At 39.6% G+C, this 26,453-nt stretch overlaps 1 protein-coding gene across 12 annotated transcripts in view; it reads right to left on the bottom strand.

The window, feature by feature from the left end:
• LOC6031957 (kinesin-like protein KIF21B) overlaps nt 1-26,453 on the bottom strand; it is a 115,466-nt gene that overhangs the window by 83,234 nt on the left and 5,779 nt on the right. For all 12 annotated transcript variants that reach the window (XM_038251964.1, XM_038251959.1, XM_038251957.1 and 9 more), the window contains exon 3: nt 2,235-2,449. In XM_038251964.1, the coding sequence (XP_038107892.1) occupies nt 2,235-2,278 (44 nt within the window). In that variant the 5' untranslated portion in view covers nt 2,279-2,449. The remainder of the gene's footprint in view (nt 1-2,234; nt 2,450-26,453) is intronic.

The raw sequence follows: 26,453 nt of genomic DNA, 5'->3' as shown, positions 1-26,453 counted from the left end.
GAACCTCGTTGGATAAATGTACAACTCGTGCTGAAAAAATCCTCTTTTTGCAACTTGTTGCATAAACTACTATTAGTGAATTTTTTATAAAGTACACCGTTTTCAAGTTATAACCATTTTTAGGTAACTTTTTTGAAAATAGTCTCAGTTTTTCATTTTTAAAAATTAGTGCCCATGTTTGCCCACTTTGAAAAATATTTTTGAAAAGCTGAGATAATTCTCTATATTTTGCTTTATTGAACTTTGTTGATACGACCCATAGTTGCTGAGATATTGCCGTGCAAAGGCTAAAAAACAGGAAAATTGATGTTTTCCAAGTCTCACCCAAACAACCCGCCATTTTCTAATGTAGATATCTCAGCAACTATAAATCCGATTTACAATGTTAAAACATGAAACATTCGTGAAATTTTCCGATCTTTTCGAAAAAAATATTTTCAAAAATTTAAAATCAAGACTAACATTTCAAACGGGCCAAACATTCAATATTACACCCATTTGAAATGTAAGTCTTGATTTTAAATTTTTGAAAATATTTTTTTTTTCGAAAAGATCGGAAAATTTCACGAATGTTTCATGTTTTATTATTGTAAATCGGATTTATAGTTGCTGAAATATCGACATTAGAAAATGGCGGGTTGTTTGGATGAGACTTGGAAAACATCAATTATCCTGTTTTTTAGCCTTTGCATGGCAATATCTCAGCAACTATGGGTCGTATCAACAAAGTTCAATAAAGCAAAATATAGAGAATTTTCTCAGCTTTTCAAAAATATTTTTTTCAAAGGTGGGCAAACATGGGCACTAATTTTTAAAAATGAAAAACTGCGACTATTTTCAAAAAAGTTACCTAAAAATGGTTATAACTTGAAAACGGTGCACTTTATCAAAAATTCACTAAAGTACTTTTTGATTGCAAATTCGATTTTACATCGAAAAATGAAGTTGAAAAATTTTTGCGTCCAATATTTCGATTTTTTGAAAAAATCTGTATTGATTCAAAAAATCATAACTCGGTCAAAGATTTTTTGCCCATTCTGGAAATTTCTGAAAAGTTGGCATTTTATGTCCTCTAAAACATATCAAAAAATAAAAAAAAATAAAAATAGTGTTTTTTTGCAAATCAAGTTTTAGTGACAAAAAAATAAATAAAAAATCACCAAAAATTTTTTTACCGTGTAGCATTTTTTTCAGTGTAGTCCATATTCATACCTACAACTTTGCCGAAGACACCAACTCGATCAAAAAACTCCTTCAAAAGATACAGATTTTTGAATTTTCACATATCATTTTTGTATGGATAGCTGCCAAATTTGTATGGAAAATTATATGGACAAACTAATGATGCAAAATGGCTTCTTTGGGCATACCGAAGGCACCAAAAAAGTTTCAGCCGGATTAAAAAATACAAAAAATAAAATTAAAGAAAAAAGACCGATTCCGTAGAGAACTGCTCATGTCAAGTCAATATTGACAAACCGCACAGATTTGTTGATAAATCAGATAAAAACTTCCCAAGTCGTGTGTCGACTTAGGATGTCTGTCTACACACAACAGCCCCGACATGAATCACCAATTTACGGCGTTCCTGTTCAACGAAGCCAGAAGTTCGTTTCAATTTGTGAATGGCAGGGTCGTCGCAACTTAAACAACGCTGCACCACTTTGCTGTTGCACTCCCCGAGTTGATAGAGGGAACACTGTGTCCGTTTTCGTTGTCAGTGTTTAAAAATAAAAGTATCATCCTCAACACTGCACTATAGCATGATAAAGTACATATTTACTAGCGAAGCTAAACAACACTCTGGTTCGTACGTCAAAAAAAAACGAAGAACCGACAGCGCGTGAATGTCAACAAACACGGTTCTCTTCTCTACCGGGGAAAAGGCCGGTCTCATACTGTACGCACACTACCTGTTGGTTAGGGTTAGAGGGGAGATCCAGCAGAGAACATACCCCGAAACCGCCGGTGTAGACATGCTCCGGAAGCGGTCGTGATTCTTGGGAAATGTGTGAGAGAGAGAGTGTGGAAAGAACGGGATGTACGTGGAAAGATTGGTTGGTGCCGAGCGACGACGCTTGTAAAACAATAAAAATATTAAATAAATTATGAGGATCGTGACGTTCTGCATACTAATGGGTACGTAACGTACGCGCAGAGATTGCTAGGTCCCGGAGTCAAACATAACCTCAACATTACTAACTTAAACTTTGTAGATAGTTTGTACTTCTTACCTGACGGCAACCCGTACAGAGGACTCTTTATCGTCGTCTGACATCTTGCCACTTTTGAAGGTGCCTCTTCCTCCGTCTGCTGCGAGGCGGTCCTGCCGGTTGTGGCGGAGGGCAAATATTTATTCCTGCGACGTGTCTTCCCCGTGGCTTGGAACCGGACGGCGCTTCAGAACATGTAGTAACAGCAAATTTGAATATCCTTTTCCCAGGGCGAGCTGTAATAAAAATGATGATGGAAAGTACGTGAGTATGTTTGTCAAAACGAGTTTAATTTCTAAGAACAATCGTTTAAAGTAAATTTACGGACATCATCGCATACGAGCGATCTAGACGTTTGAATTAACCCTTAATGGCTTCAGGGTCCCCACCGGTTTGCTGAACGCAACGACCTGGAACCACAAGCCGGCCAATTCTGAGCAACTCTTTGTGTCTGGCGATTCCACAACCGAAACCGTTTCGTATGAACTTCTTAAGAGTTTTTGCTGTTGCTGTTTTTCCCCTCTTCTGAACAATTACTAGACACTTTCGGACAGCTTGGTTGATGACGATGAAGAGCACAGATTTCGTTGGTGTTTTGCTACACGCATGGAGTGGCAAATGCCCGCGCACCACGATCACACATACACATGGGATGTGGTAAGAGTTGTAACAAAGAGACCGGTTTCGGTCGAATCGAAGTTGGAATGACTACGGAGGATTTGACTGTTTTTGTAGAGTCACCGCAAATTACACCTTCAATTCACACTGGAATGGAATGCTTCAGATTTGTAGGAATCGTAAGTCTCCACTTAATCGATAGTTTGACTTTCAGATTGTTATACAACAGAATCGAATAGTTACGAAACCTAAATTAAACTGCAACCACGGAAATTCCAGTAATGTGACGAGCTCAGAAACTCGGACAGCTGCTCGAATTGAACAACTAAAGTTTCTAAAGATCAGTAACACGAAGTCAATTGAACGCGGACACCTGCCGCTGAATAAATTATGGCTGCCCGTGGCAAGTATCTCCGATATGTCAATCAACCGATGATTATTAGTTGGACTAATCGCATGCTTTCAGTTCGGAAAGCCGGAAAGGTTAGTCGAATTATGATGGAGATTACTCTATACTTTCGGACAGGAACAATTCCCAGGCTTGTTCACAAAAAAAACATTATCACAACCAAATTTTGTTTCAACACTTGTATTTTTCCCAAGTCATTCATTATTGTTTGTCTATTTGATTTTTTTTAATATTTACTGTTTTTTATATATTTACAGTTAACGTTTTTTTTTAGTATTTTTTTTATTTTTATTTTTTGTTAAATAAACTTATAACATTAGCTTTAAATTCGCAACAAAACTTGCCAAATCATAATCTGAAAATTAATGCTTACTAATTTTGACATAATAAGAAGTGGGTATTTCTTTAAAATACGACCAAAGACGGCCCCATTTTCAATTTTATTTGAACTCTTTGTCTCCTTCCTGCAAAAAAAAACAGAGGCAAAAGATAATAATTATTAATTAGGATTAATATTTTTTATTGCTTTTTTTTTAACTATTGTTAACTATTAATTTGTTCGGTAACTGAGTGTTGTTTAACTGAGCTGTTAGTAGCAAATAAAGTGAAATTACCGAGGGGAAAACGGATGAAAAATCAATTTCAACAAATAAATAATAATTATGTTAATGTCACAGCTGAAGGAAATGTAGAAGGTAACTCAGGAAATATTTTTAAATTATTTTAAAATTGCTATTTTTATTAAACCACATTTTGCATTGATGAACTCCTCGTGCTGTCAGCCCAGTTGCCGACTAAGTACTGTACTGCCCATGTTCACATATATGTCCCATATGCAGAAACAGCAAACTGAGAAAAAAAATCATTTGAAGACTACGTGTTAAGTTTTCGCGGAAACTGAGTTTCCTCCTGATTTCTAGAACAAAATACTGGATGCTGTATGCTCTTTTGAAAGAGCACACGATTTTGAACCAAACTGCATCAATAACTCAAAAGCGATGAAAATGCATATCGGACATTTATGCGATCAGGGGCAGTGTACGTACTTTTAATAGAACAAAGACTTTAAGTAGTTCTCTACAAGTTGAATTTTTTTTCGAGATTTTAGAATTTTATAATCAAGCTTTATTTTTGAAAAGGTTTAAAAATAGATTATTTTTCTAAAATTCACTACCGTAAACTGGGGTCAATCGATACACATGGGGCGAATTTTGACAGCAGTTTTAACCATGTTGGAACACAATATTTTGTTTTTTTTTCTGGTTGGTTTCGGTTAGAACAGACTTGAAAAGATCAGAAAATTTCACAAAAGTTTATTTTTCAAAATCGGACCAATTGTTTCTGAGATATCGTCAGTTGAAAATTACAAGCTAATAGATAACTCGAATCGAATTCTTAGTGAGGCTGTATCTCAGAAACTAATTGACCTAGGAAATTTTCAAAGCTTTTCAAAATAGTAGTTTATGCAATAAGTTGCAAAAGGAAGATTTTTTTCAGCACGAGTCGTACATTCATCCAACGAGGTTTACCGTGTTGGGTAAATACGATGAGTGCTGAAAAAAAAAACAAGTTTGGCAACGAGCTGCTAACAACATTTTTTGCAATTCCAAAAAAAGTTTCTAGAATGAAATTTTCTGTTTAACATTCATGTGTTTAGTAAATTCACCGTTCAAAACCAACAAATATTGAAAATCTTACTTTTCGATACTAGTGTTGAAAAGTTCAATTTTTCAGCACCTATTACAGAGCTGAAAAGTAGAACTTTTCAGCACTGGTATTGAAAGGTATAAATTTTCCATTCTGTTATTAGGCTGGTACAAATATTTTTAAAAGTTTTTGTCACCCCCCCCCCTTCAAAATTGGCCCGAAAAATCAGGGGGCAAAAAAAAAAATTTTTACAATAAACTTCAAAATTTCAATGAAAATTCAAGTGCAACCAGCTTAAAACAAATTAAAATACATTCTTCTGCGTTTAAAATCATTTTTAGCATGTTTGGGTTTATTAAAAAATCATATTTTTTTTTGAAAATTTTCGATGTAAAATCTTTTTTTTCGATACAATTTTTATTTTCGTCAGATCTAGGATTTTTTGAAAACTAGAGATTGCAAAACAACTGAACTAGTGTAAAATGCATTTTAAAACACTTTTTTCATTCAAATTTGAAGAATATGGCTTGTTATTTAAATTTTTATATTTTTTTATTTTTTTGCCTCCATAGTCTAGGACACTACAAAAATAGTCTGGGACACTACAAAAATTACTGCATGCTTCTTTTTACTGAAAGTATAGGAAATGTTAGTAAAAAACACAGCCAAAGTTGACCCCTAAAAAAATGAATTTTTTAAAAACACTGGCTAAGTCACATAAAACAAGTTAAACTCCCAACCCTGAAATTTTCTAAAATTTTAAGAGTTCTTCTTTCCAATGCTTTTTAAAGATCAAAAATCGGTTGGAAAATGGATTTTTGGCGATTTTTTGGATTGAAGCCCGTCTAGAGGCGGGGTTAGGTTGTAGAGGGTTAACAGTTTCACAGCGGAATTGCAAAAAAACATTTTTTGCAATTCCGAAAAGTGTCAAATGTTCATGTGTGTTGTCAATCAATCGATTAAAAATAAAATAAAGTTGAAAAGTATTGATTTTCAGAACAAGTGCTGAAAAGTTCAACTTTTCAGCATCCATTTCAGAACTTGTCAGCATTTATTTTGAAAAGTATTACTATTCGATTCTATTATTTTTGGTACAGAAAAGTAGGCTTTTTCGTCGTTCAAGAATTACAGAAAAAGTTAGTAGTTTCACGACAGAATATCATTTAAATCATTTAAAAATATCATTTTTATACCCAAAAGTAGCTATAACATGGAAACGGTACATTTAAAAAAAAAGTTTTTGATTACAAATTTGCTTTGAGAATGATTTATCCTGGTTTCAAAAAATCATATCACCTGAACCAGGTTTAGCACCATCACGCACTATGGCAGCCTTTTTTAGTCCCCTTAAACACATAAAAAAAAATTAAAAAAAAAAACAAAACAGCACATTCTTTTTGATGACAAATTGATCTATATATATCACAAGTGTGTATTGCAATATCCAGGAAACGGTAGCGAATTTCCCAAATCGATTTAAATCGAGTTTAGTTTTCTTTAAAGTAGGCATAACTCTTTCGTAAATTCAAATATAACTAACAAGCCTTACCCGACAAACTTCGTTCTGCCCTTTTTTCGTTTGTTGACGTTTTTTGATTTTTTGCTTATTCAGCCTCCTGTGATCAAAATATGATTTTACGTAACTTTCTCCATACAATTTGCCGATGCTCCGGAATCGGTTCCAGAGTGGCCAAAGTGTCAATTAGTTATCTTAAGAACCTTCCTTGGGCTTATACGAACCCAACGCAACAAAAAGTACCTCAATCCAACGCTCCTTTTTGAACTGATTCGCGTTCGAACAAAACCGTCGAAATTTTTTATATATATAATAACTAATTTATTCTATCCGGAACTTACTCACGAACCTCACGAAAACTCCATCCATTGCCTTGATAGATTTTCCTGTTATTCTGTCTGCATCCCATAGTCAATTTGTTAATTCCATGTTCGTGCCACGTTTACTTTGGAGTTTAGCTGGAAATCGTGACTCCCAGTGAGTCCCATTCCGCATTTGCTGCTGCTGCTCTCCGATATCGGCACATATAGATGCGCCAGTCCTCGTCGCCTCGTAGGAGTTCCATTCCAGATTCCACCAGCTATCATTTCACGAACCAACTCCAGATTTGGTCACATCCCCCACGTGTGTGCGCGAGCTCGCCCTTTTCGCCAATCGCACGATCTTTGGCCGCTACGCCGTTACTAGAGTTGTTTATGCAGATCTCCCAACTCTCGTGTGCTCGCGAAAAAAAAAGGTGCTTATTAGATTGTTATCCGAGCATTCGTTGGTGAAGGTTGTCTGAATCAACATGACTCGTCGCGTCCCGGCGCAAAACGCCGGCAATATTGCCCTACCTGCGGCTCAAGCAGGCAAAAAAGTGGGAATTTCCAAAAGGAAGGTTGAGGCCTCAACTGATGGCCAAAAACCGGGATTTCCAAAAGGAAGGTGCTTTTGGAAGTGACATCGAACAGCAAAAAGACGAAAAAGAGCGACGGTACTGTACCGATGGATGAGGAGGAGGAGAACTCTTCGTCGCACGAGGAGCAGCTATTGAAGAACAACAAGTTCGCTGGACTGCCTGACGAGGACCAGGTAGCGGAAGCAAAGGAGAATGAAGTGAAACAGCGAAAGGAGAAACTGCCTCCTTTTTATGTGCGGCAATCAGCAGCAACGATCGACTTTCGAGCGGGGCTGGTTGAACTCATCAAGTCTGGGAAAGTCCTAGGCAACATTCGTCTGTGTCAGGACGGATTTAAGGTGCTGGTGCAATCCAGGCAGCACTATCAACTGGTCAAGGATTACTTGACCGAAAACGAGGCGGAGTACTTTACCCATGATGTCGCCATGGATAAGCCGTACAAAATCGTCGTCAGAGGTCTGTACGACATGCCAGTGGAGGAATTAGCTGCCGAGCTAAAAGTTTTGAAACTGGATGTGTTGGCCGTGCACAAAATGAGCCGACGCAACAAAGACATCAAGTACCGTGACCAGCTCTACCTGCTGCATTTGGCTAAGGGATCGACGACGCTTCCTGAGCTGAAGGCAATCCGAGCGGTTTTCAACATTATCGTGTCGTGGGAGCGATACCGACCAGTGCATCGTGACGTCACACAATGCTTCAACTGCCTGGGTTTCGGGCACGGAGGTAAGAACTGCCACCTGAAGCGTCGTTGCGCCAAATGTGGTACCGATGCGCACATCACATCCCAGTGCATCCAAGATTCGCTGGTGAAGTGCCTCAACTGCAACGGTGAGCACTCGTCAACCGACCGAAAGTGCCCCAAGAGAGCTGAGTTCGTGAAAATTCGGCAGCAAGCATCGACGAAGAATCAGCCTCAGCGTCGTAGAACTCCTCCAGCCCTGGTGGAGCAAAATTTTCCACCTCTTCAACCGCGACGCCAGGTCCCGAACTTGGCACCGTTGCCGTTGGATCCCAGGAAGAGAGCTGAGATGAATCATCCACGGCCGGGTTCCAGCCAGGAGCCGAGACCGCCACCACCGGGCTTCAGCCAGGAGCCAAGACCAACCCAAGAACCAGCAGTTGAGGAAAATGGTAATGATCTTTACACCTCAACCGAACTCCTCAATATTTTCAAACAGATGTCCGCTGCACTGCGTGGATGCAAAACCAAGACCCAGCAGATTGAAGTGCTGACCTCGTTCGTCATCCAGTATGGATCGTAGGTCCCTCAAGCTGCTGAATTGGAACGCTTGCTCCATTAGGAGGAAGAATTTAGAGCTGGTGGATTTTCTTCGCGAGAAGGAGATCGACGTAGCTGCCATCACGGAAACTCATCTGAAGCCCGGTGAAAAAGTTTATCTGCAAAACTACAAGATCGCGACGCAGCTCGATAGGACCACCTCTGGAGGAGGAGGTGTGCTTGTCGCTGTTCATCGTGATCTCAAGCCACGCCGGCTGCCACACTTTAAGCTGGACATCATCGAGGCCGTTGGAGTGGAAATTCCCACTTCGGTTGGCCCAGTACTCTTCATTGCTGCATACTGCCCACGTCAGGTGAATTCCAGAGATGGTTCAGCAGCAAAACTGAAGAGCGATATCCAGAAGCTGACACGGCGGAGCGCAAAGTACATCATCGCTGGTGACCTCAACGCGAAGCATGAAGTTTGGGGCAACAGCAGGAGGAATCGGAACGGAGTGATTCTGCACAACGATCTGCAAAACGGATACTACAACGTTGTGAGTCCGGATCGTCCAACGAGGGTGGCTCGGTCTGGGAATCACTCAATCATCGACTTCTTCATTACCAATATGGCTGAGAACGTGGCTCATCCTGAGGTGTTTGAAGAGTTGAGTTCTGATCACTATCCGGTGGTTGTGGAGGTTGGAGCTTCCGTTACTCCGCAGCGGCAACCAACCCGGAAAGATTACCACAACGTTGACTGGCAGCAGTTTCAGCAAGTGGTCGACAGCAACATCGACTATGATCAACACCCGGAAACTTCTGCCGATATTGATCGTTCGCTGGAGGTGATCCAGCAGGCTATCAACCAAGCAGAGGCTGCCAACGTTCGGGAGGTTCCTGTTAATTTTAAGGTAACTGATATTGACGTAGATACTAAACACTTGATTAGACTTAGGAATGTTTATAGGAGACAATATCAACGGACTGGGGACTATGACAAAAGATTTCAGTGAACAATTTGAACAAAATCATACAAGACCGACTTGACAATATCAGAAATCAAGAATTTTCAAAACATGTAAGCCAGCTTGGGAATTATTCAAAACCATTTTGGAAACTTTCAAAAGTTCTTAAAAACAAACCAAAGCCTATTCCTCCTCTTATTGTTGAGGATTCTCCTTTGATTACATCCGAGGAAAAGGCAAATGCACTTGGGCTTCATTTTGTTAGTTCACATAATCTTGGCGCTTCCATGACCAGCCGTAAAGAAACATCAGTTGCCAATAGTATTTCAACAATCAATGACTCTACCTTTGAATTTCCTGCAGATTCCCATGTTTCTGGTGAGGAAGTCAAAGTTGCAGTTAAACAAATGAAAAATATGAAAGCTCCAGGCTTTGATAACATTTTAATCTGGTGTTGAAAAAACAGAGTGATCAGTTCTTTCAACATCTAGCCAATATTTTCAATAAATGTTTGCAACTTGGTTACTTCCCCACCAATTGGAAGCTGGGCAAAGTCATACCAATTTTGAAGCCTCAAAAGATCCAACATCGCCAACAAGTTATCGTCCCATTAGTCTTTTGAGTAGTCTGTCCAAACTCTTTGAGAAGGTCATCTATTCAAGGCTTTTGGATTTTACCAACGATAATAATATAATTTTGAACGAGCAGTTTGGCTTCCGAAAGGGACATAATACTGCTCATCAGCTTACGAGAGTAACTAAAATCATCAAGCAGAACAAGCTTGAGTCTAAATCAACTGCTATGGCTTTGTTGGATGTTGAGAAGGCTTTTGACAATGTTTGGCATGATGGTTTGATACATAAACTGTATTTATACGGTTTTCCAATGTATCTTATCAAAATTATCCAGCACTATCTTTCGGAGAGATCGTTCAAGGTTTTTCTGAATGGGATTGCTTCTGGATTATTCAACATTGATGCTGGGGTTCCCCAAGGAAGTATTCTTGGCCCACTTCTGTACAATATTTTTACATCTGATTTGCCTACTCTTCCTGGTAATGGTGTGTTGTCACTTTTTGCTGATGACACTGCCGTTATTTATAAGGGTAAAATAACCAGATATTTAGTTGGCCGTCTTCAGAAGGGTCTTGACGTTCTTTCCGAATACTTTGGCGACTGGAAAATTCGCATAAATGCAGCCAAAACTCAAACCATCATTTTTCCACTTTCCAAATCGGCCAGATTTGTCCCAAAGGATGATGTTTTGATTAAAATGAATGATGTTTCGATACCCTGGTCAAAGGAAGTTGTCTATTTAGGTCTCATACTTGACTCGAAACTATTGTTTCGGCAGCATGTAGATAAAATATTGAACAAGTGCAGCATTCTCATCAGGTGTTTGTATCCTTTAATTAACAGAAAATCAAAGCTATCTTTGAAAAATAAGTTAGCAGTTTACAAACAAATAATTTACCCCGTTATTGAGTATGCAGTACCTGTTTGGGAGTGTTGCGCTAGAACTCATAAATTGAAGCTCCAGCGTGTCCAAAACAAGGTACTCAAAATGGTTTTGAATGTTCCTGGCTGGACAAGATCAAGTGAGGTTCATGAATTAGCAGAAGTTAAAATGTTGGATCAGAAGATTCAAGAAAAATGTTTGAAATTCAGGGAAAAATGTGCTATATCTGAATACCCCTTGATTCAAGGATTGGTTTAGTTTATGGTAAGATTAAGTTAGTTTTAGGTTAGGTTATGTTTTCTTAACATTTTTTTTTCCTCATTGTACCTAGTGTTACAAAAATGATAAATCATATACTTTTAAAGTTATAAAAATGAACAGTGTTTAAATCACGAAAAGCAAACTAAAGCTGAAGAGCCACAGCTGACCACTTATTATGTAAACCAAATGTAATTATTATAAGAAAGATTCAATAAAGTATATTTAATTCAAAAAAAAAAAAAGGTGCTTATTACATAAAAACGCCATTCCATTAATAAATGTGTGCAGCTCAGGCCAATAAACGCCATCAGTTTCACAGTGGAGTTTCCAGGCCCGGAGAGCAACGCGCCGCGGTGAATGTGTGGGCCACGGCGAGTTCGCGGATTATGGCTCCCCTCTGAACTTCCACCAGCATCCCTCGCGTCGTCCCCAACATCAGCTAAGGGGGCGGACTGTATGAATGAATCGAGGTCGATTTTGCTCGATCGTTGATGTGCTGCCAACGTCCAACGGGAGTGGGGTGGTGAGCAGAAGTGGCCACGAGAAGCAATTTGGCCCAGGTTGAGGAGGCTGTTGTTGTTGCTGCTGCTGCTGTTTATGATGGCGTATGATATTCCACCCCAGCAGTTCGGAGAGGCCAGCAGCCGTCGAGGCAACATCGCATGCAGGTTTAGAACGCGGGAGGATGTGGTACTGTTGTGTACGAAGTCTACATATAACGGGGACTGCCGGCAGCAGAAGAGGCCAGATACTGTGCCAGTAAATGCCCACCAGAACTGTGAACGCCAGTAGGGGCTCATCGACCACTCTCTCTAGCGGAGTGTGGTTTTACGTGTGTCACGTGTTCATTCATCCGAATTTGACAGAGTGTACCGGTTTTTTTAGGTTAGGGACTGTACATCACTGGGTTCGTAATGAAGGGAATGGTGGTATCATCTGGAGACGACAGCCGAGCGTTCTGTTTTGAAAATCTTCAATGTGGTTTTAGTAGATATCTATTTTTCAACTTTTTGCCTTCCTCACCTTACTGAGGAAAGGCTATAAAATCACTCGGAAAATGAACTTTTTAATTAGACCTCCTAGACCTACCCTCATTTGTACATATCGACTCAGAATCACCAGCTAAGCAAATGTCTGTGTGTTTGGCTGTATGGAGACATGTGTACCGAATCAATGTCACTGGAATATCTCGTCACAGGCTCAACCGATTTTGGCCGGAATAGTTTTTTTTTTATTATATATATTCAAAACATTGATAAGTGATTCAATGTTATATGCATTATTTTATTGGGGCTAACTAACTTTAAGGGTAACTTTCAAAAGAATGAAAAGTAAAGAAAATTTTAGGAAAGGTGACTATTCGTGCTGTTCGACTAAAAATCCTTCCTTTATCACAGGGTGGCCACCAGATTTCGATTTTCAATTTCCCGTTTTTTCCCGGTTTTCTCCCGAGACCAGAAGGAATTTTCCGGAATGTTTTTAAACCAAATTACAATGTTTTTTAGGCTAACGTTAATATCATCATACTTTTTGAACTCATACATTTGGTTCAAAGTTTGAATTCCTCAAGAAAGCTCTCAAATCTTGAGTAAAAAGTAAGTAAGTTGTAAACGTTTTTATCTGTTATCAAATTATAAAAAAATTATTGGGCTTTTTTTATCAAAAATCGTTTTAATTTTTAAAAATAAATTACTAATAGAATTTATTAATTTTGTAAAATAGATTTACAAAAATACATTGTTATCAACATTGATGTAACTGCTCGTTAATTTTCTTTGTAAAAAGGTTTTGTGAATTCAAAAAGAACAATTCTTCCAAGAATTATCAATTTCTGTGATTTTTTTTTTTGCTGAAATTGTGTGAGTACTGTCTTTTTAACCAAAAAAGTCTTTTTGCATCATTAGTTCAAACAAAAATGTATACACTTTGGCAGCAGTGCAGGAATACAAATGTAAAAAAATCGATACCTTGAAACTTTCTTTTTAGAATAATTTTAATAAAAATACTTTCTAAAAAACCCAAAACACATAATGTTAAAAACAATTTAAAATTACCGTGCTGTGATTTTTTCAACAACACATTAGGCGGGTACAAATTTTATTTAAAGTTTTTGTTGCCCCGAAAAATCAGGTGACAAAAAATTATTATTTTTTTTTCAAAAAACATCAAAATTTTGAAGGAAATTTAAGTGCTATCAGCTGAAATCAATTTAAAATGCATCCCCTTGCGTCTAGAATCATTTTTAAGCATGTTTGGGTTGATTTAATAATCTTTTGAATTTTAGAAAATTTTCGATCTTTAGTTTTTTTTCGTTCATTTTTTTGTTTTCGTCAAATCTTACATTTTTTGAAGACTAATGATTGCAAAACAACTGAACTAGCGTAAAATGCATTTTTAAACACTTTTTGCATTCAAATGTTGAGACTATGGCTTGTTCTTTGAATTTTTATATTTTTTTCAGATTTAAACATACTACACATACTTTTTTGAAGTTGTACCTATTTTCAATTAAAAAATAATTCTATTTTATCCTAAAAAATAAAATGGTTGAGAAAATTCTTTACTGCATTCTTTTTTGAACATTTTTGATCCATTCTTTTGTTGCTGAGATACAGGCCAAGAAAAATATTTTAAAAGAGTGTATTTTGTGTGCCAACTTGAAGGAAAAGTCTTGATCTTTAAATTTAGAGAGATATTTACTGTAATGTTGTTTTCGTACCATGATATCCATATTTTCCACTTACAAAAAAATCCTAATTTTAATTTTATGCAAAACTAATATTTAAGCAAAGATGGGGTAAATGTCCGCTGATTGCGCACATAAGAGCGTCTGTATGATCCTGTCGCACTTTCTTTCCCGGTAAATAGCAAAACTAGTGGTGTGTAACGAAAACTGAACTTTATTTTACTAAAACTCTTTATTCGCGTTCAAACTAGACTGTATTTAACAGAAACTGTACGGAACGGAACTGTTCTGACCTGTTCTGAGGTCTGTCAAGGAATGGGACTGATCTTGGGATATTTTCCCTCAAGAAACTGAGCGGTCAGGACAAGTTCACCGACCCTTTTCCATCTGTTTGTGTTCTGTGAGTACAAATATGTGTGTGTTTACAAGTAACGTAGAGTGAGAAAACTAGACAACAGAAACTGCGGTAAAAACTACACGAAAACAGTACAGTACAAAAGTTTCTGACTAGAATCTTAATCTTGTGTGTAAACATGCCGCCCGCCTTGAAAGACGGCGGCTCTGAGCGTGCTTTCAACATTAATCTTCTAGCATAAACTCTCCGGTTAACTTCTGTACTGTCTTGGTCTGAACTGTTACAAAACTAATGTGTGTATGTGTGTGATCAAACGATCAATCGTCTTTTCTTCCTTCTTTCTTCTTCTTGTTCAATCACTGTCCGATGTTGCCAAACATAAAATGCCGCCCGCCATGCTGATACGGGGCTGTGAGCGATGCTTCGCTGAACCTGCTTCTACTGTTGCTCGACTGTAAGCTGTAACTGCAGCTGCTCGAGTCGAACTGCTGCTGCTGACGGGTCCGAACTGCTGTTGCTGGCTTGACCTGCTGCTGCTGCTTCTTGCTTCCTCTCGACCACTGCTTTTGTACGCGTGACCAGGGTGTCACCTCACGTACCGATTGTACTGTAACTTGCGCTGCTGTTGTTGTTGAAGTTGTCGTTGTTGCTGTCCTAGTTTGTACTCCTGCCTTCACCGTAACTGTTGGGACTTTCACCCGCTTCTCAACTCATCCTCGCCAACAGTATCTTTGGGACTTGAACCCGCATCAAAAAGCGACCGTAATGTTGAGACCAGTGTGTCTCCTTCCAACTTGAAGTCATGTCGCGAACATGACCCGTACGTACGTGTTGACTGTAGATGGAACCAGTGTTCCCGAAACTGTTTACTGTGGCCGTTGAGGATGGGCTGACTGACTAAGACGACTCTCGACTTCTTCTGTCGAGTTCCAGCAAATGTTGAAGTACCTGAAGCAGAGTGATTGAGCGGATGCTCCCGAACAGTATTTCAGGTACTTAACTTGGAGAACTGTTGGAGCAGCTGTTCTGACGCGTCCGATCACGAACGCGCCGCCCCTGAGGGCTTGTTTGCTGGAACCTCGACACCGACTGTAGCATGCGGTGATTCTGGATCGGTAGCTGTAGTGCCCAGCAGTCCTTCTGACCGCCGAACCGATGACGAGCAGACAGTTCTTGCAGCTGTCCGTCCAAACGTTGATTGCAGTGCTGCATCCGACAGTCCGTTGCACTGTGGACTGCAGCTTCGTAGCCTTCGCTGAACTGTTGCTGTGCAGATCCCTTTTCCAGTAGTCGTAGACCACCAGTTCGTTGTTGAAGATCTGCTCCTGAACAGTGATGCCTCCGACAGTCCGTCCGACTATCAGAGTGTTGATCGTTGATAAGCTGTAGTTGTTGTTGTGGTTCCAGCTGCACCGTACCTGAGTGTGAGAGCGCTGAGCGACTGATCGCAACCAAAGTTGACAGAAAATACTCAACTCGTGACGGTGGTGGGGGGCTGTTCTGGCCCGTCCGACCACGAACTTGCCACCCCTCATGCCTCTGGTGCTGGAACCAGCTGTCAGCGTTAGACATGCTGACCTCCGATGACTTGCCGGCTTCGGCCGCAAGCTTTAGTTGACTGCTGCACCTTGTTGCGGAACATCGACGACTTCCGTTCCACCGAGGATGTACTACGGGATTTCTCGACCGTAGTTTGCGTGCGCTCACTGTAGAGCTGAACTTGAATTTGCGCTCGCTGCGCTTGCTGTGCTCGTCCATCTCGCAAAGATTCCAAAAGGGGTGCATCTTTTAGAACACGACTTATGCACACAGACATACAAACACAAAACTTCCAAAATGACGAGCACGAACATTCCTGACTCCAGGACAGTTTAACGGACCAACACACAGGTTACCTTACATTAAATTGCGACGACTGCAGATACAGTAGAATGGACTAAGACCGTTGGCAGTCCAGTACCAGTGATGTCCGAGGGAAGTTCCGCTGTGAAAAACATTTCATTAGCTTTTTGAAATTCGAACAATAAATTAACTTCCCTGGTGTGCGGAGGCCTCCCAGCCTCCGCCGGTGGAGGAGTCCAAGTTCTCCCCGTGGTACGGTAGATGTTGTGTTTCTTACTGTCGCTGCTGTTGGTCTGTTGCTGGCCGTACTGTACTGTGGACGACTGTTGACGTCTGCGACGCTGACACTGTTCTGTGCTGAGCTGGACAGATTCTTCTTCCTGTGCTGCGTCCCAGAGCTGCCACTGGAACCGACGTTTTCTCTTCCGATCTCGTACAATTCAACTGCCGCAGATTGATCCTCGCCCGTAGCCTATGGTGCTTGACTGTACGCACCGCTGCCGGTTGCAGCTCCGATTCACCTTCGCAAAACACCAAAGCGCGAAATACAGCGGAATTGTGATGTTCGGAACGCCCGTAGCTTCTTGAACACGACGCACTGCATGCGTTTCTTCCGTCTCGGGTCATCACCGCAGAAAGTCGCACAACCAAACGTCCCGTCGCAGGAAATAACGAAATTTCCCTGCTGCACTTTTCGCGGAACGATTTTTCTTCCAACCGAGTCGACCGAGGTAAACAAATTCCTCTTCGTCAGATCTGTCACCTCCAGTTTCTCCGTTCCACTTTCGCCGATGGTAGAGCTGCGCGGTATTACACCGGCGCACACAACTTTTCACAATTTTGGATTTCGCTCATGTTTTGGTCTCGTGTGGCAAAATGACAAGACAAAATGGCGACACAGAACAAAATGGTGGATACAGTACCACGTTTTGGCACAATTAACACGGATTTTCGACACGGGCAACTTAACTTTCAGGTTGTAACTGACGGCGTGCAGACTTCTGCAGTACTTTTCTGCAAACTTTTCTTCAGTGCGGCGAAATAGCTCCCAGCTCTTCACGGCGCTGACAGTTGGAGGAGCTCACAGTAACAACCGCAGTTGTCAGACATCAAAACAAAAACAAGTCCGAAATTTCACACACGAAAACTGCGAATTTCTTCGACGGAGCAGATTTTCGTCACAGAAACCGGTCTTAGAAGCACCGGACGGAAACTGACCGCGGATCGGGATGCGATTGAGGCGCGCGCGGAACGTCGGTACGATTACCGAAGATGGCGGATCGTCGAGTGTTCTTTTTCAGCACTTCTTCACTTCAACGGAATGGCTGCCGGCGCCATCTTCGGCGACGATTTCAGTGGCCCGACGGACACGATCCATCGGCTTCGGGACCAGGATTTACGGCGCGACATGATCCGGTTCGAAGGACCATTTTATGATTGCGCACATAAGAGCGTCTGTATGATCCTGTCGCACTTTCTTTCCCGGTAAATAGCAAAACTAGTGGTGTGTAACGAAAACTGAACTTTATTTTACTAAAACTCTTTATTCGCGTTCAAACTAGACTGTATTTAACAGAAACTGTACGGAACGGAACTGTTCTGACCTGTTCTGAGGTCTGTCAAGGAATGGGACTGATCTTGAGATATTTTCCCTCAAGAAACTGAGCGGTCAGGACAAGTTCACCGACCCTTTTCCATCTGTTTGTGTTCTGTGAGTACAAATATGTGTGTGTTTACAAGTAACGTAGAGTGAGAAAACTAGACAACAGAAACTGCGGTAAAAACTACACGAAAACAGTACAGTACAAAAGTTTCTGACTAGAATCTTAATCTTGTGTGTAAACAGTCCGCCATTACGGGGTTTGTCTTCCGGACCCCTGAGACCGCTCGTGGTACCCCCAGGGGTACATGTACGCCAGGTTGAGAACCGCTGGTAGGGCAAACATTTTGCTTTATTTAAAAAAAACAAATTCGCCTGGTAAAAGTATCATAGGATACAACAGAAAAAAAAATCCATAGCCAAGAAGCATGAGTCTATCACACAAATTCAAACATAGATTTCGCGAATTCTTCATTTAGAATAACAGGAATAATATTCTTGTCAAATTTTAACGAAACTTAAAAAAATTTCCCGGTTTGTCGGTCGAATTCCCGATTTTTTCCCGGTTTTCTCCCGGTGGATAAAAATCCCATTTTTTCCCGGTTTTCCCAGTTTTTTCCCGGGGTGACCACCCTGCTTTATCATCTTTGACAGCATGCTGACGATTGAGTACTCTAAGTTATTGTAGTGCAAAACAGAATTAATTTAGTATTGAAATTATTACACGGAGCCAAGTCTATATTCAAGCCATATCCGTAATATTGCAGCTCGGGAGGTATCGGAAAAAAAAGAAACACGTACCGTTCTAATCTTTGTCGATTAAACAGTGAACTAGAATTTTAGTCTTTTTTGCCTTCCTCACGTTACTGAGGAAAATGAACTTCTCAATTAGACCTCCTAGACCCACCTTCATGTATACTTATCGACTCAGAATCAAATTCTGAGCAAATGTCTGTGTGTGTGGTGGGATGTTAATAAAAAAATTGTCACTCGATTATCTCGACATTGGCTGAACCGATTTTGTCCGTTTTGGCGTCATTCGATCCGTCTTGGGGTCCCATAAGTCGTTATCAAAAATTATGCAGTTTAGTTAAGTACTTCAAAAGTTATGCTGAAAAAACCATTTTAACAAAAGTCCGGAAGATTGTAAAAATTGTGGTTTTTGTAAGAAAACCCGTCATGCTATAAACTTTCAGAAAGGTATTTAAAAGACCTTTCCAACGCGTTCAAGACATTGAAGATCTGACAAATCTATCAAAAGTTATAAGCACTTAAGTGTTATTTATACGCTTTTTGGAGGCCGGATCTCAGATAATTGATAAAAACGTTGTCCGGATCTCTCATGCGACCTATCGTTGGATAGGTACTCAAAAGAGCTTTCCAACGCGTCCAAACATTGAAGAACTGACAAACCTATGAAAAGTTATAAGCACTTAAGTGTTATTTACGCACTTTTTGCATTTTGGATAGCACCCTTTAAATGTGAGGAAGGCGCCAACCACCTAAGGGTGGATTATGTAACGTTTTTATTTTTCCAATCAATAGACGAAAAATCATTGTTGGAATTTGAGCGAGAAGAAGGAAAGCATTTCTCGCTCGCGAACGAGGGAGAGAACTTGTAGTACTTTTCTCTTATCGCTCGCGCTCGTATTTTCGTTCGCGTTCTCGCTCTCGCCGCGAGCGCTCGCGAGCGCCTCGTGCTAGCCGTTCGTCCCAAGTTAGCAATTTGTTTATCAGGCTTATGAATATGAACCAAGCGATGGTAGGGGAAATCTACCCTTTCCAATCAAATACCTATCTTCGTCATATGGAGAGTTTGATGCTCGATTAAAGCTCCAAAAATACTATTTGGGCTATAAACTTACCAGAAACAGCACCGCCTCGAGTAAGCACGCAAATGTATGCCACTTACTGGCCCAAAAAAAAAGATCACATTTAATGCACTTTTGATCATAATTTGTATTTTGCGAGACCACTTCTCATCATTTTGTTGGCACACACAGTGACACACACGAGAATCCCTCAAACGCTTAATGAATATCGCCAAAATTAACTTTTCACTTTCGCTTACTTTTTCACGGCGCTTAAGATATGAAATTGCTTCCAACTACCGGTAACATGTTCTTTTGATCATTAGTAAGGCACTCACTTGAAGAATAATCCCGAAAAATGTAATAAATTAGCAAGCGCCATCAAAAAAACAAACGCGCCAAGTCGTTTGACGTTTCAATTTTCACTTTGCATTCCAATCGAAGGCTGAAGAAAACCGAGCGAGAGACGAAGGCAAAAAAGAACAAAGGCTGGCCGTCAACACCACCAGCAGCACAGCCAGCGATGCCAGGAAACTTTCCCTATAAATGCCACTTTTCGTGAGTGTTCGTTTGAACTGTCAGCGCAAATGGCAACACTCGACAGAGTGTTGGAAGAAAAAGAACTAAGCCGATATTAGAAAAATGGGCGTGGCCCAATGCATTCGCCTCGATTAGAATACCCTTGGGAATTTTTTTTTTTGTTAAATGCTTGGTAAAGAAATAGAATAACTTTTAGTGAAAGTGAAAATAAACAGAAATGTTCACAAAAACTTGCTCTACTCGTTGGTGTACATGGTTTTAGTAAAATTCAAGGGAGACTCTAGATTATCCAGCATCATTCAAACACGACCGCTTATTAGGATTAAAATGGGTAGATTTCCCCTATAGAGTTGTAACTTCAATCGCTGTGTTGTTTTTTGTTCGTTTCTAACACGTTCAACTTCTCGCGAACGGGCAATTCTGGCTCGCGAGAAAGCCCGTTCGCGAGCGGAGGAGAGCACGGGCAATCGGTGAGTTTCTCTCGGCAGCTCGAGACTCGCGACGAGAACTCGAGAGAGAGAAAATTTTCTCGCGAGAGCGCGATAATACCAACACTGCGAAAAATGTTTTAAATTGTTCACTTGTCATGTCCTTTAAATGCTGCCTACTGAAAAATAATGAATGTGCTTTTTAGAGAGAAAAAAAAAACCAATTACTGTCGGAAGTCATTTTGGTTGTTACGACGTACTGCAAACTAACCCGAGATTTAACTTAAGGCGATCCATCAATAACGGAGTAGCATTTTCTACTATATGCTCGCGGACAATTTAACCTGCCTTTTCTCGATATTTATACCAAAAGGACTTGACTTGACAAATCAAATAATCAACATTTTTATGAGTAAATGTGTTGACTGTAGAGTTCATAATAAGATAAGACAACATCAGATATCCACAAATGGACCTAAATCACCAATAAAACTATAAAGAGCTGCAATAAAAAAAATATATATTCCGTTCTTCCGCCTTCACATGGGATTAACACGAATCAAGGTGTAGATTTAATCTGCTTGGCTAAGTCCTCCTAATAGGCGTTAAACCTCTGCTGCACCAGGTCCACAGACCCAACCCAATTGATTTGCATGCACGATCGTGAGTCGAATTTTGTGGTCGAAACCGTCTGTCGGACCGACATCGCAAAGAAGCGCATTACAAACGCCAATCACGCCTCCCAACCTGTTGCAATAAAACCAGCGCGATTAGTGTCAACAAGATTAAGCCTGGTTTGTTTACAATTCTGGGCCGCATAACACTGTCGTAACTGTCGAGTGGCGGTCAAGGTCAGCAGCTGTTTGCCGTGGGGGAAGACACCTCTACTGCTGGAGTGGTGTTGACTAATTAGCGAGCTGCCGTGAATATTCCTCTTCGGACGTTCCGGTTGGGGGAAGAAATTTAAACTGTGAAACGCGAATAAAAAACAGAGCGGAAAGCAAGTAAATCATCGCTGTTTACGCAGCGTTGAGCCTGCATCGTTTGACGTGCCGCCACGGCTTCTGAACAGGCGTATGGGCTGTCGTGAGGATGCATTCGTCACGCTGCTACCGCACTTTTAATCGTGAAACCGAATATGAGAATAAACAAAAGTTTTGTTCAGCCATCTGGTAGAATCTTGAAGATTTGCTCATTTGCTGTGCATAACCGCGATGATGTAATTTGCATCCCCCTTTGTATAATTATCATTAATACCCAGCTCCAAAGTATCCAAGCCGCATAAAACTATTATTTGCGCAGTGTTTAGCAATTACTTTTAATTGCGAATAAAATTGATTGGCTTGCACTAGCCCCATCGACACCCAATCTCGGCCCCGTAGATATAGAGACGAACCAACAGCTGTGTCCCGATGGTTGCGAACGAACAGGGTTTCCACGCGTTCACAACAGCGTGTAGTTTGAGCTGCTGGCGACCTCCTGCTGATGATGCCAGATTGAGAGATATCGGCTCCACCCACGACTTTACCTGTTCGTAGAAACGAGACGAGAGTCGCGTCTTAATCGAGCGTGAACCGTGGCGTAGTGGAGCTTTCCACGGTACGCCCAAAAGCGACAGGTAACCTAAATTCGACAAGTTGATTTTTTTTACGCAGGTTGACAATGGGGTTTTATTTGTGAATTGGAACACTTTTCCGAAAAGTCGCCAATCGAGCGACAAAAATGTATGATTTGCTTCTTCAATGAGGAAAAGATGTTCAAAATTTAGCAAATCTGTCTTAGTTTATATCTCGGATTAGTTTTCAAAAAGTCGAAAGAGCCAATGGTAAACATAGCCTAGTTTGCATCGGTATTCAACCTACTTACGAAAAAACCAGTTTCAAAAATGCTTAAGATTGTTCATCTACACGTTTTCAATGAGAGAAATTTTGTTACAATTGGTTCCTAAAAATAAGCTTAAATTTGTGATATTATTGTTCACAACGATAAAGTTTATTTTTCTAAGTACAATGACCTTTTGAACGACCTCAAAGGATTTAAAATGGATTTTAAATTCAATTTTTAAAAATTAACTTCACGGGCCTTTCTTGACAGAAAAGATCCTACTTGACCGCACGTTCCAAGGAGACCATAGTTAAACCATCGAAAAAATGTTGTCTTGTAAATTTTTTTTTGCGATAAAAGGAAAAAAAGTAATTAGAAATGGTTTTTAATCGTGTTTTTACCGTTGTACATAAAAATGGACATAGGGCTTTAGTACCCAATTTGGAGAAAAACGAGTATTAGTGTCGGAGGTCACGGTGGCTCTTACGGCTTTTTGAAAACTCACCCGAGATATGCACTTCAGGAAGGGCACCTTACTGAGGACCGGCTGTAAAATTACTCGAAAAATGAACTTCTGGATTAAGCCATCTAGACCAAACTTTCCGTCTACATATCGACTAAGGGTCAGGAGTTTACAGCATCTGGATAGAATAGCACTTTTTCTCTCAATAGTGACTGTGTTATAGATCTTGAAATGCTTAATAACAGTAAAAAATGGGTAACACGCTACAATAGTTCTCGTAATCAGAATTAAGTGGCTTAATACTCAAACAGAAAAAAAAGGTCATCTTCTGAGAATGTGTGTATGTGTGAATATGGATGTAAATTTAAAAAAAACTCGATTATCTCGATCCGATCCGTCTTGGGGTCCCTTTAGTTCTTTAGTCCCTGTTGAAAATTAGCAAGTTCACGGAAAAAAAACGTTACTTAATCCACCTTTAGGTGGTTGGTGCCTTCCTCTCATTTATAGTGATTCCAACCCGCCTAAAGTGTCCACATAGTTTATGGATCTCCCCTAACGTGATCGCAGCACCTAAGAGGTCCTAATAAAAATAAGTGACGAGTAAAAAAAAATAGACATCCTACAGACTTTTTGTCAAGATTATACAGACACCGCCTATCAGGAAAATGGCATCCCTCTACAAGGCTTTTTTCGTGGGGATCAGACGGGACCATTTGAGGTTATGTAAATTCAGACCATTTTTTAAACTGCTTGTAATTTAAGATAGGTAAGTCAGATCTTGAAAATTCTTACTCCACCTAAAAGGTCTTCTCATATGCTTTCTAAAAATATGTAACATGTGAGGGTTTCATGAAAAAACCACATTTTTTACCATAATTACCGGTTTTTTTTAACATAACTTTTTAAATACATGATAAAACTGCATGAATTTAAATAGCAACTTAGGGGACGTTAAGACGGATCGATTAAAACCATTCCGGCCAAAATCGGTTGAGCCTGTGACGAGATATTCCAGTGACACTGATTTGGTACACATGTCTACATACAGCCAAACACACAGACATTTGCTCAGCTGGTGATTCTGAGTCGATATGTACAAATGAAGGTATAGGTCTAGGAGGTCTAACTAAAAAGTTCGTTTTTCGAGTGATTTTAGAGCCTTGCCTCAGTAAAGTGAGGAAGGCAAACATTGTTCCCAAAATCGTGAACACCCGTTCATGAAATTGGGAACCACGAACAAAGTGTTGAAATTTCATGGTACGGTTTTGAAAATCGTACCATGGCATTTGAACACTTTGTTCGTGGTTCCCAATTTCATAAACGGGTGTTCACGATTTTGGTAACTCTTTATTCTCCGTGTCAGGGGTTACCTGCATGTAAAACAGCAAACATCTGGAATCTGGAGCAACATTTGAAAGGGGCGATACGACATTGCTCTTACGGCCTATCATTACACGCGTTTAAATGGGACGAAAGGCCGTAAGAGCTATGTCGTACCGCCCCTTTCAAATGTTGCTCCAGAAATGTCAAGTGTTAGTATGTGGTCAGTAATCTGTTGTAAGGGCATCACAATATAAATTCGCAACAATTAACTAAATGAATTTGAAGATTGCCGAGATATATCCAATCTACAGTTCCCGAAATCGTGAACAAGCGATCATGAAATTCGGAACCACGAACATTTCTTTTTTCAATTTTCATGATACGTGTTTCAGCACACACCAAGAACAAATATAGGGGATTTGGAAACGGGAATTGTTGATACTCCACTTTTTTAAGAAGACAAGGGACAGTCTTCACGATAAATTTAGTTTTTTTTGTAAAAATATCTACGGTGCGTGAGAATCGGGCTTAGATAACTGTGTAATACCTTTTTCTAGTATCAATGAAAAGTTATGGTATTCCTGAACCCTTTGAAATCTACCTAAGAATAATGCAAGAGAAAAATTTGGTATCATACCAATTTAAGATATTGTTTTGATATTGCAAAATTGGCAAATTTTTCGCTTCTTTTTTTGGCACTACAGTATTTTATAAATTTCTTCTGGTACTAAAGGACATTTTTCACCAATTTTGACAAGGTCATTAATTATACGCTGAAATGATATCTCAAGATGTTTTTTTTTATTATTATTGATATACCCCCTAAGGAAATTTGTTAAATCGAATATCTCTTAGTCGGTATACCAAATGTTGGTACTTTTTAGTTATTTTTTTTAAAATTTTTTAACCCTCTCCTAATTTTTTTTTCGAAAATTTTTATTTTTCTCTTGTTTAGGAGCTCATTTTGGGCAACTTTTGTGTTAAGAACAACATTACTTCTCATGTTTTATATTTTTCTTGTTTTTTTTTTTGATATTTAAATTCGCATTTATCATGTTTAGCTTATGTCAGTTTCTGATAGTATTTGGCTTATTCTACAACCTACTATCATTACCATTTGCCTATCTAATTTTGTCATGTTTTTACAGAATCTTTTTCATCTTGTTGCTTGTTATTCACATTTTCTACAATAGAACGTTACCATTATTATTTAAATTGTAAAAAAAAATGCTTAGAGGCATAGTCTGGTACACTACAAAAATTACTACATAACTATTTTCACATAATAAAAGGAAAATGTTAGTAAGAAACAAAGCCAAAGTTGACCCCGAAAAAATGACATTTTACAACACTTTCAACTTTATAATTTTCTTAAATTTTGGGAATTCTTCTTTTCAATTCTGTTTAAAGATCAAAAATTGGTTGGAAAATGTATTCTTGGCGATTTTTTGCATCGAAGCCCGTCTAAAGAGGGCTAACAAAGAACAACATAAAAAATAATGACAGTTAAAACCACATTCTTTGATAAACGAGCACATTGATAGTTTTATTGAAACTTTTGGTAAACTTTTAGCCAGTTTCATTTAAATAACTTTTTTTTCAATCATAGTATTTTCCGATGATTGGCCAAGAAAGACCTTCAAATATATATTCCACATATAAGATTTTGGTATGGTCTCATGATATTTTACCATCTATTACTGGGCAACCAAGGGCACATTTTGGTCCCTGTTTTTTGCCCAAGTAATACCAAAGTTTGGTATTTCTGTGTTATTTTCCCCTGCTCGGGTGGCATTTCCCGGCACGAGATTTGTCTGATCACGCCTTCCGTCGGATGGAAAAGTAAATGTTGGTCTCGGCCTAGCCTAGAGATTAGGTCATTACCTCAGTCCAGAAGTAGGAGTCGTCCTCCTAAAAAAAACCTAGGTACTTCGTTGGTCGGCTGTTCGACTCACAATCCATAGGGAATACCGGAGTAAATGGGAGCTAGGATTATGAAAAGTTCTGGATTGTCTCACCGTGTCAAGCCTAAATAAGAGTTTCTATATGACATTTCAAACATATGTTAGAGAGGTATTTCAGATAAGCGTGGATTCGAAAAGGTCATTAAATTTCCTATGAAATTACACATTTTGAAATGCCTCATCAGCGGAATTAAAAGAAACAACTCGTCTCTTTGTATTCACAAATGGCATTAGTTTTTAACAAGACGTTTTTCGTTTTTTTTTTTTTTTTTTTGGGTGTTGAACTCAAGATAAGTTTACTTGCATCGAATGAGATTCTACGCCTGTTCTCTGTTTACGGAAATGTTACAAGTTTCCCCCTTTGCTTTTTTTCCCGTATTGGAAAAAGCCAAGTTTCCACCGAA

The sequence above is a fragment of the Culex quinquefasciatus genome, chromosome 2 (assembly GCF_015732765.1).
Source record: "Culex quinquefasciatus strain JHB chromosome 2, VPISU_Cqui_1.0_pri_paternal, whole genome shotgun sequence".
Taxonomy (NCBI): domain Eukaryota; kingdom Metazoa; phylum Arthropoda; class Insecta; order Diptera; family Culicidae; genus Culex; species Culex quinquefasciatus.
The sequence above is the reverse complement of the archived record's forward strand: the minus strand, read 5'-3'. Positions and strand labels throughout refer to the sequence as shown.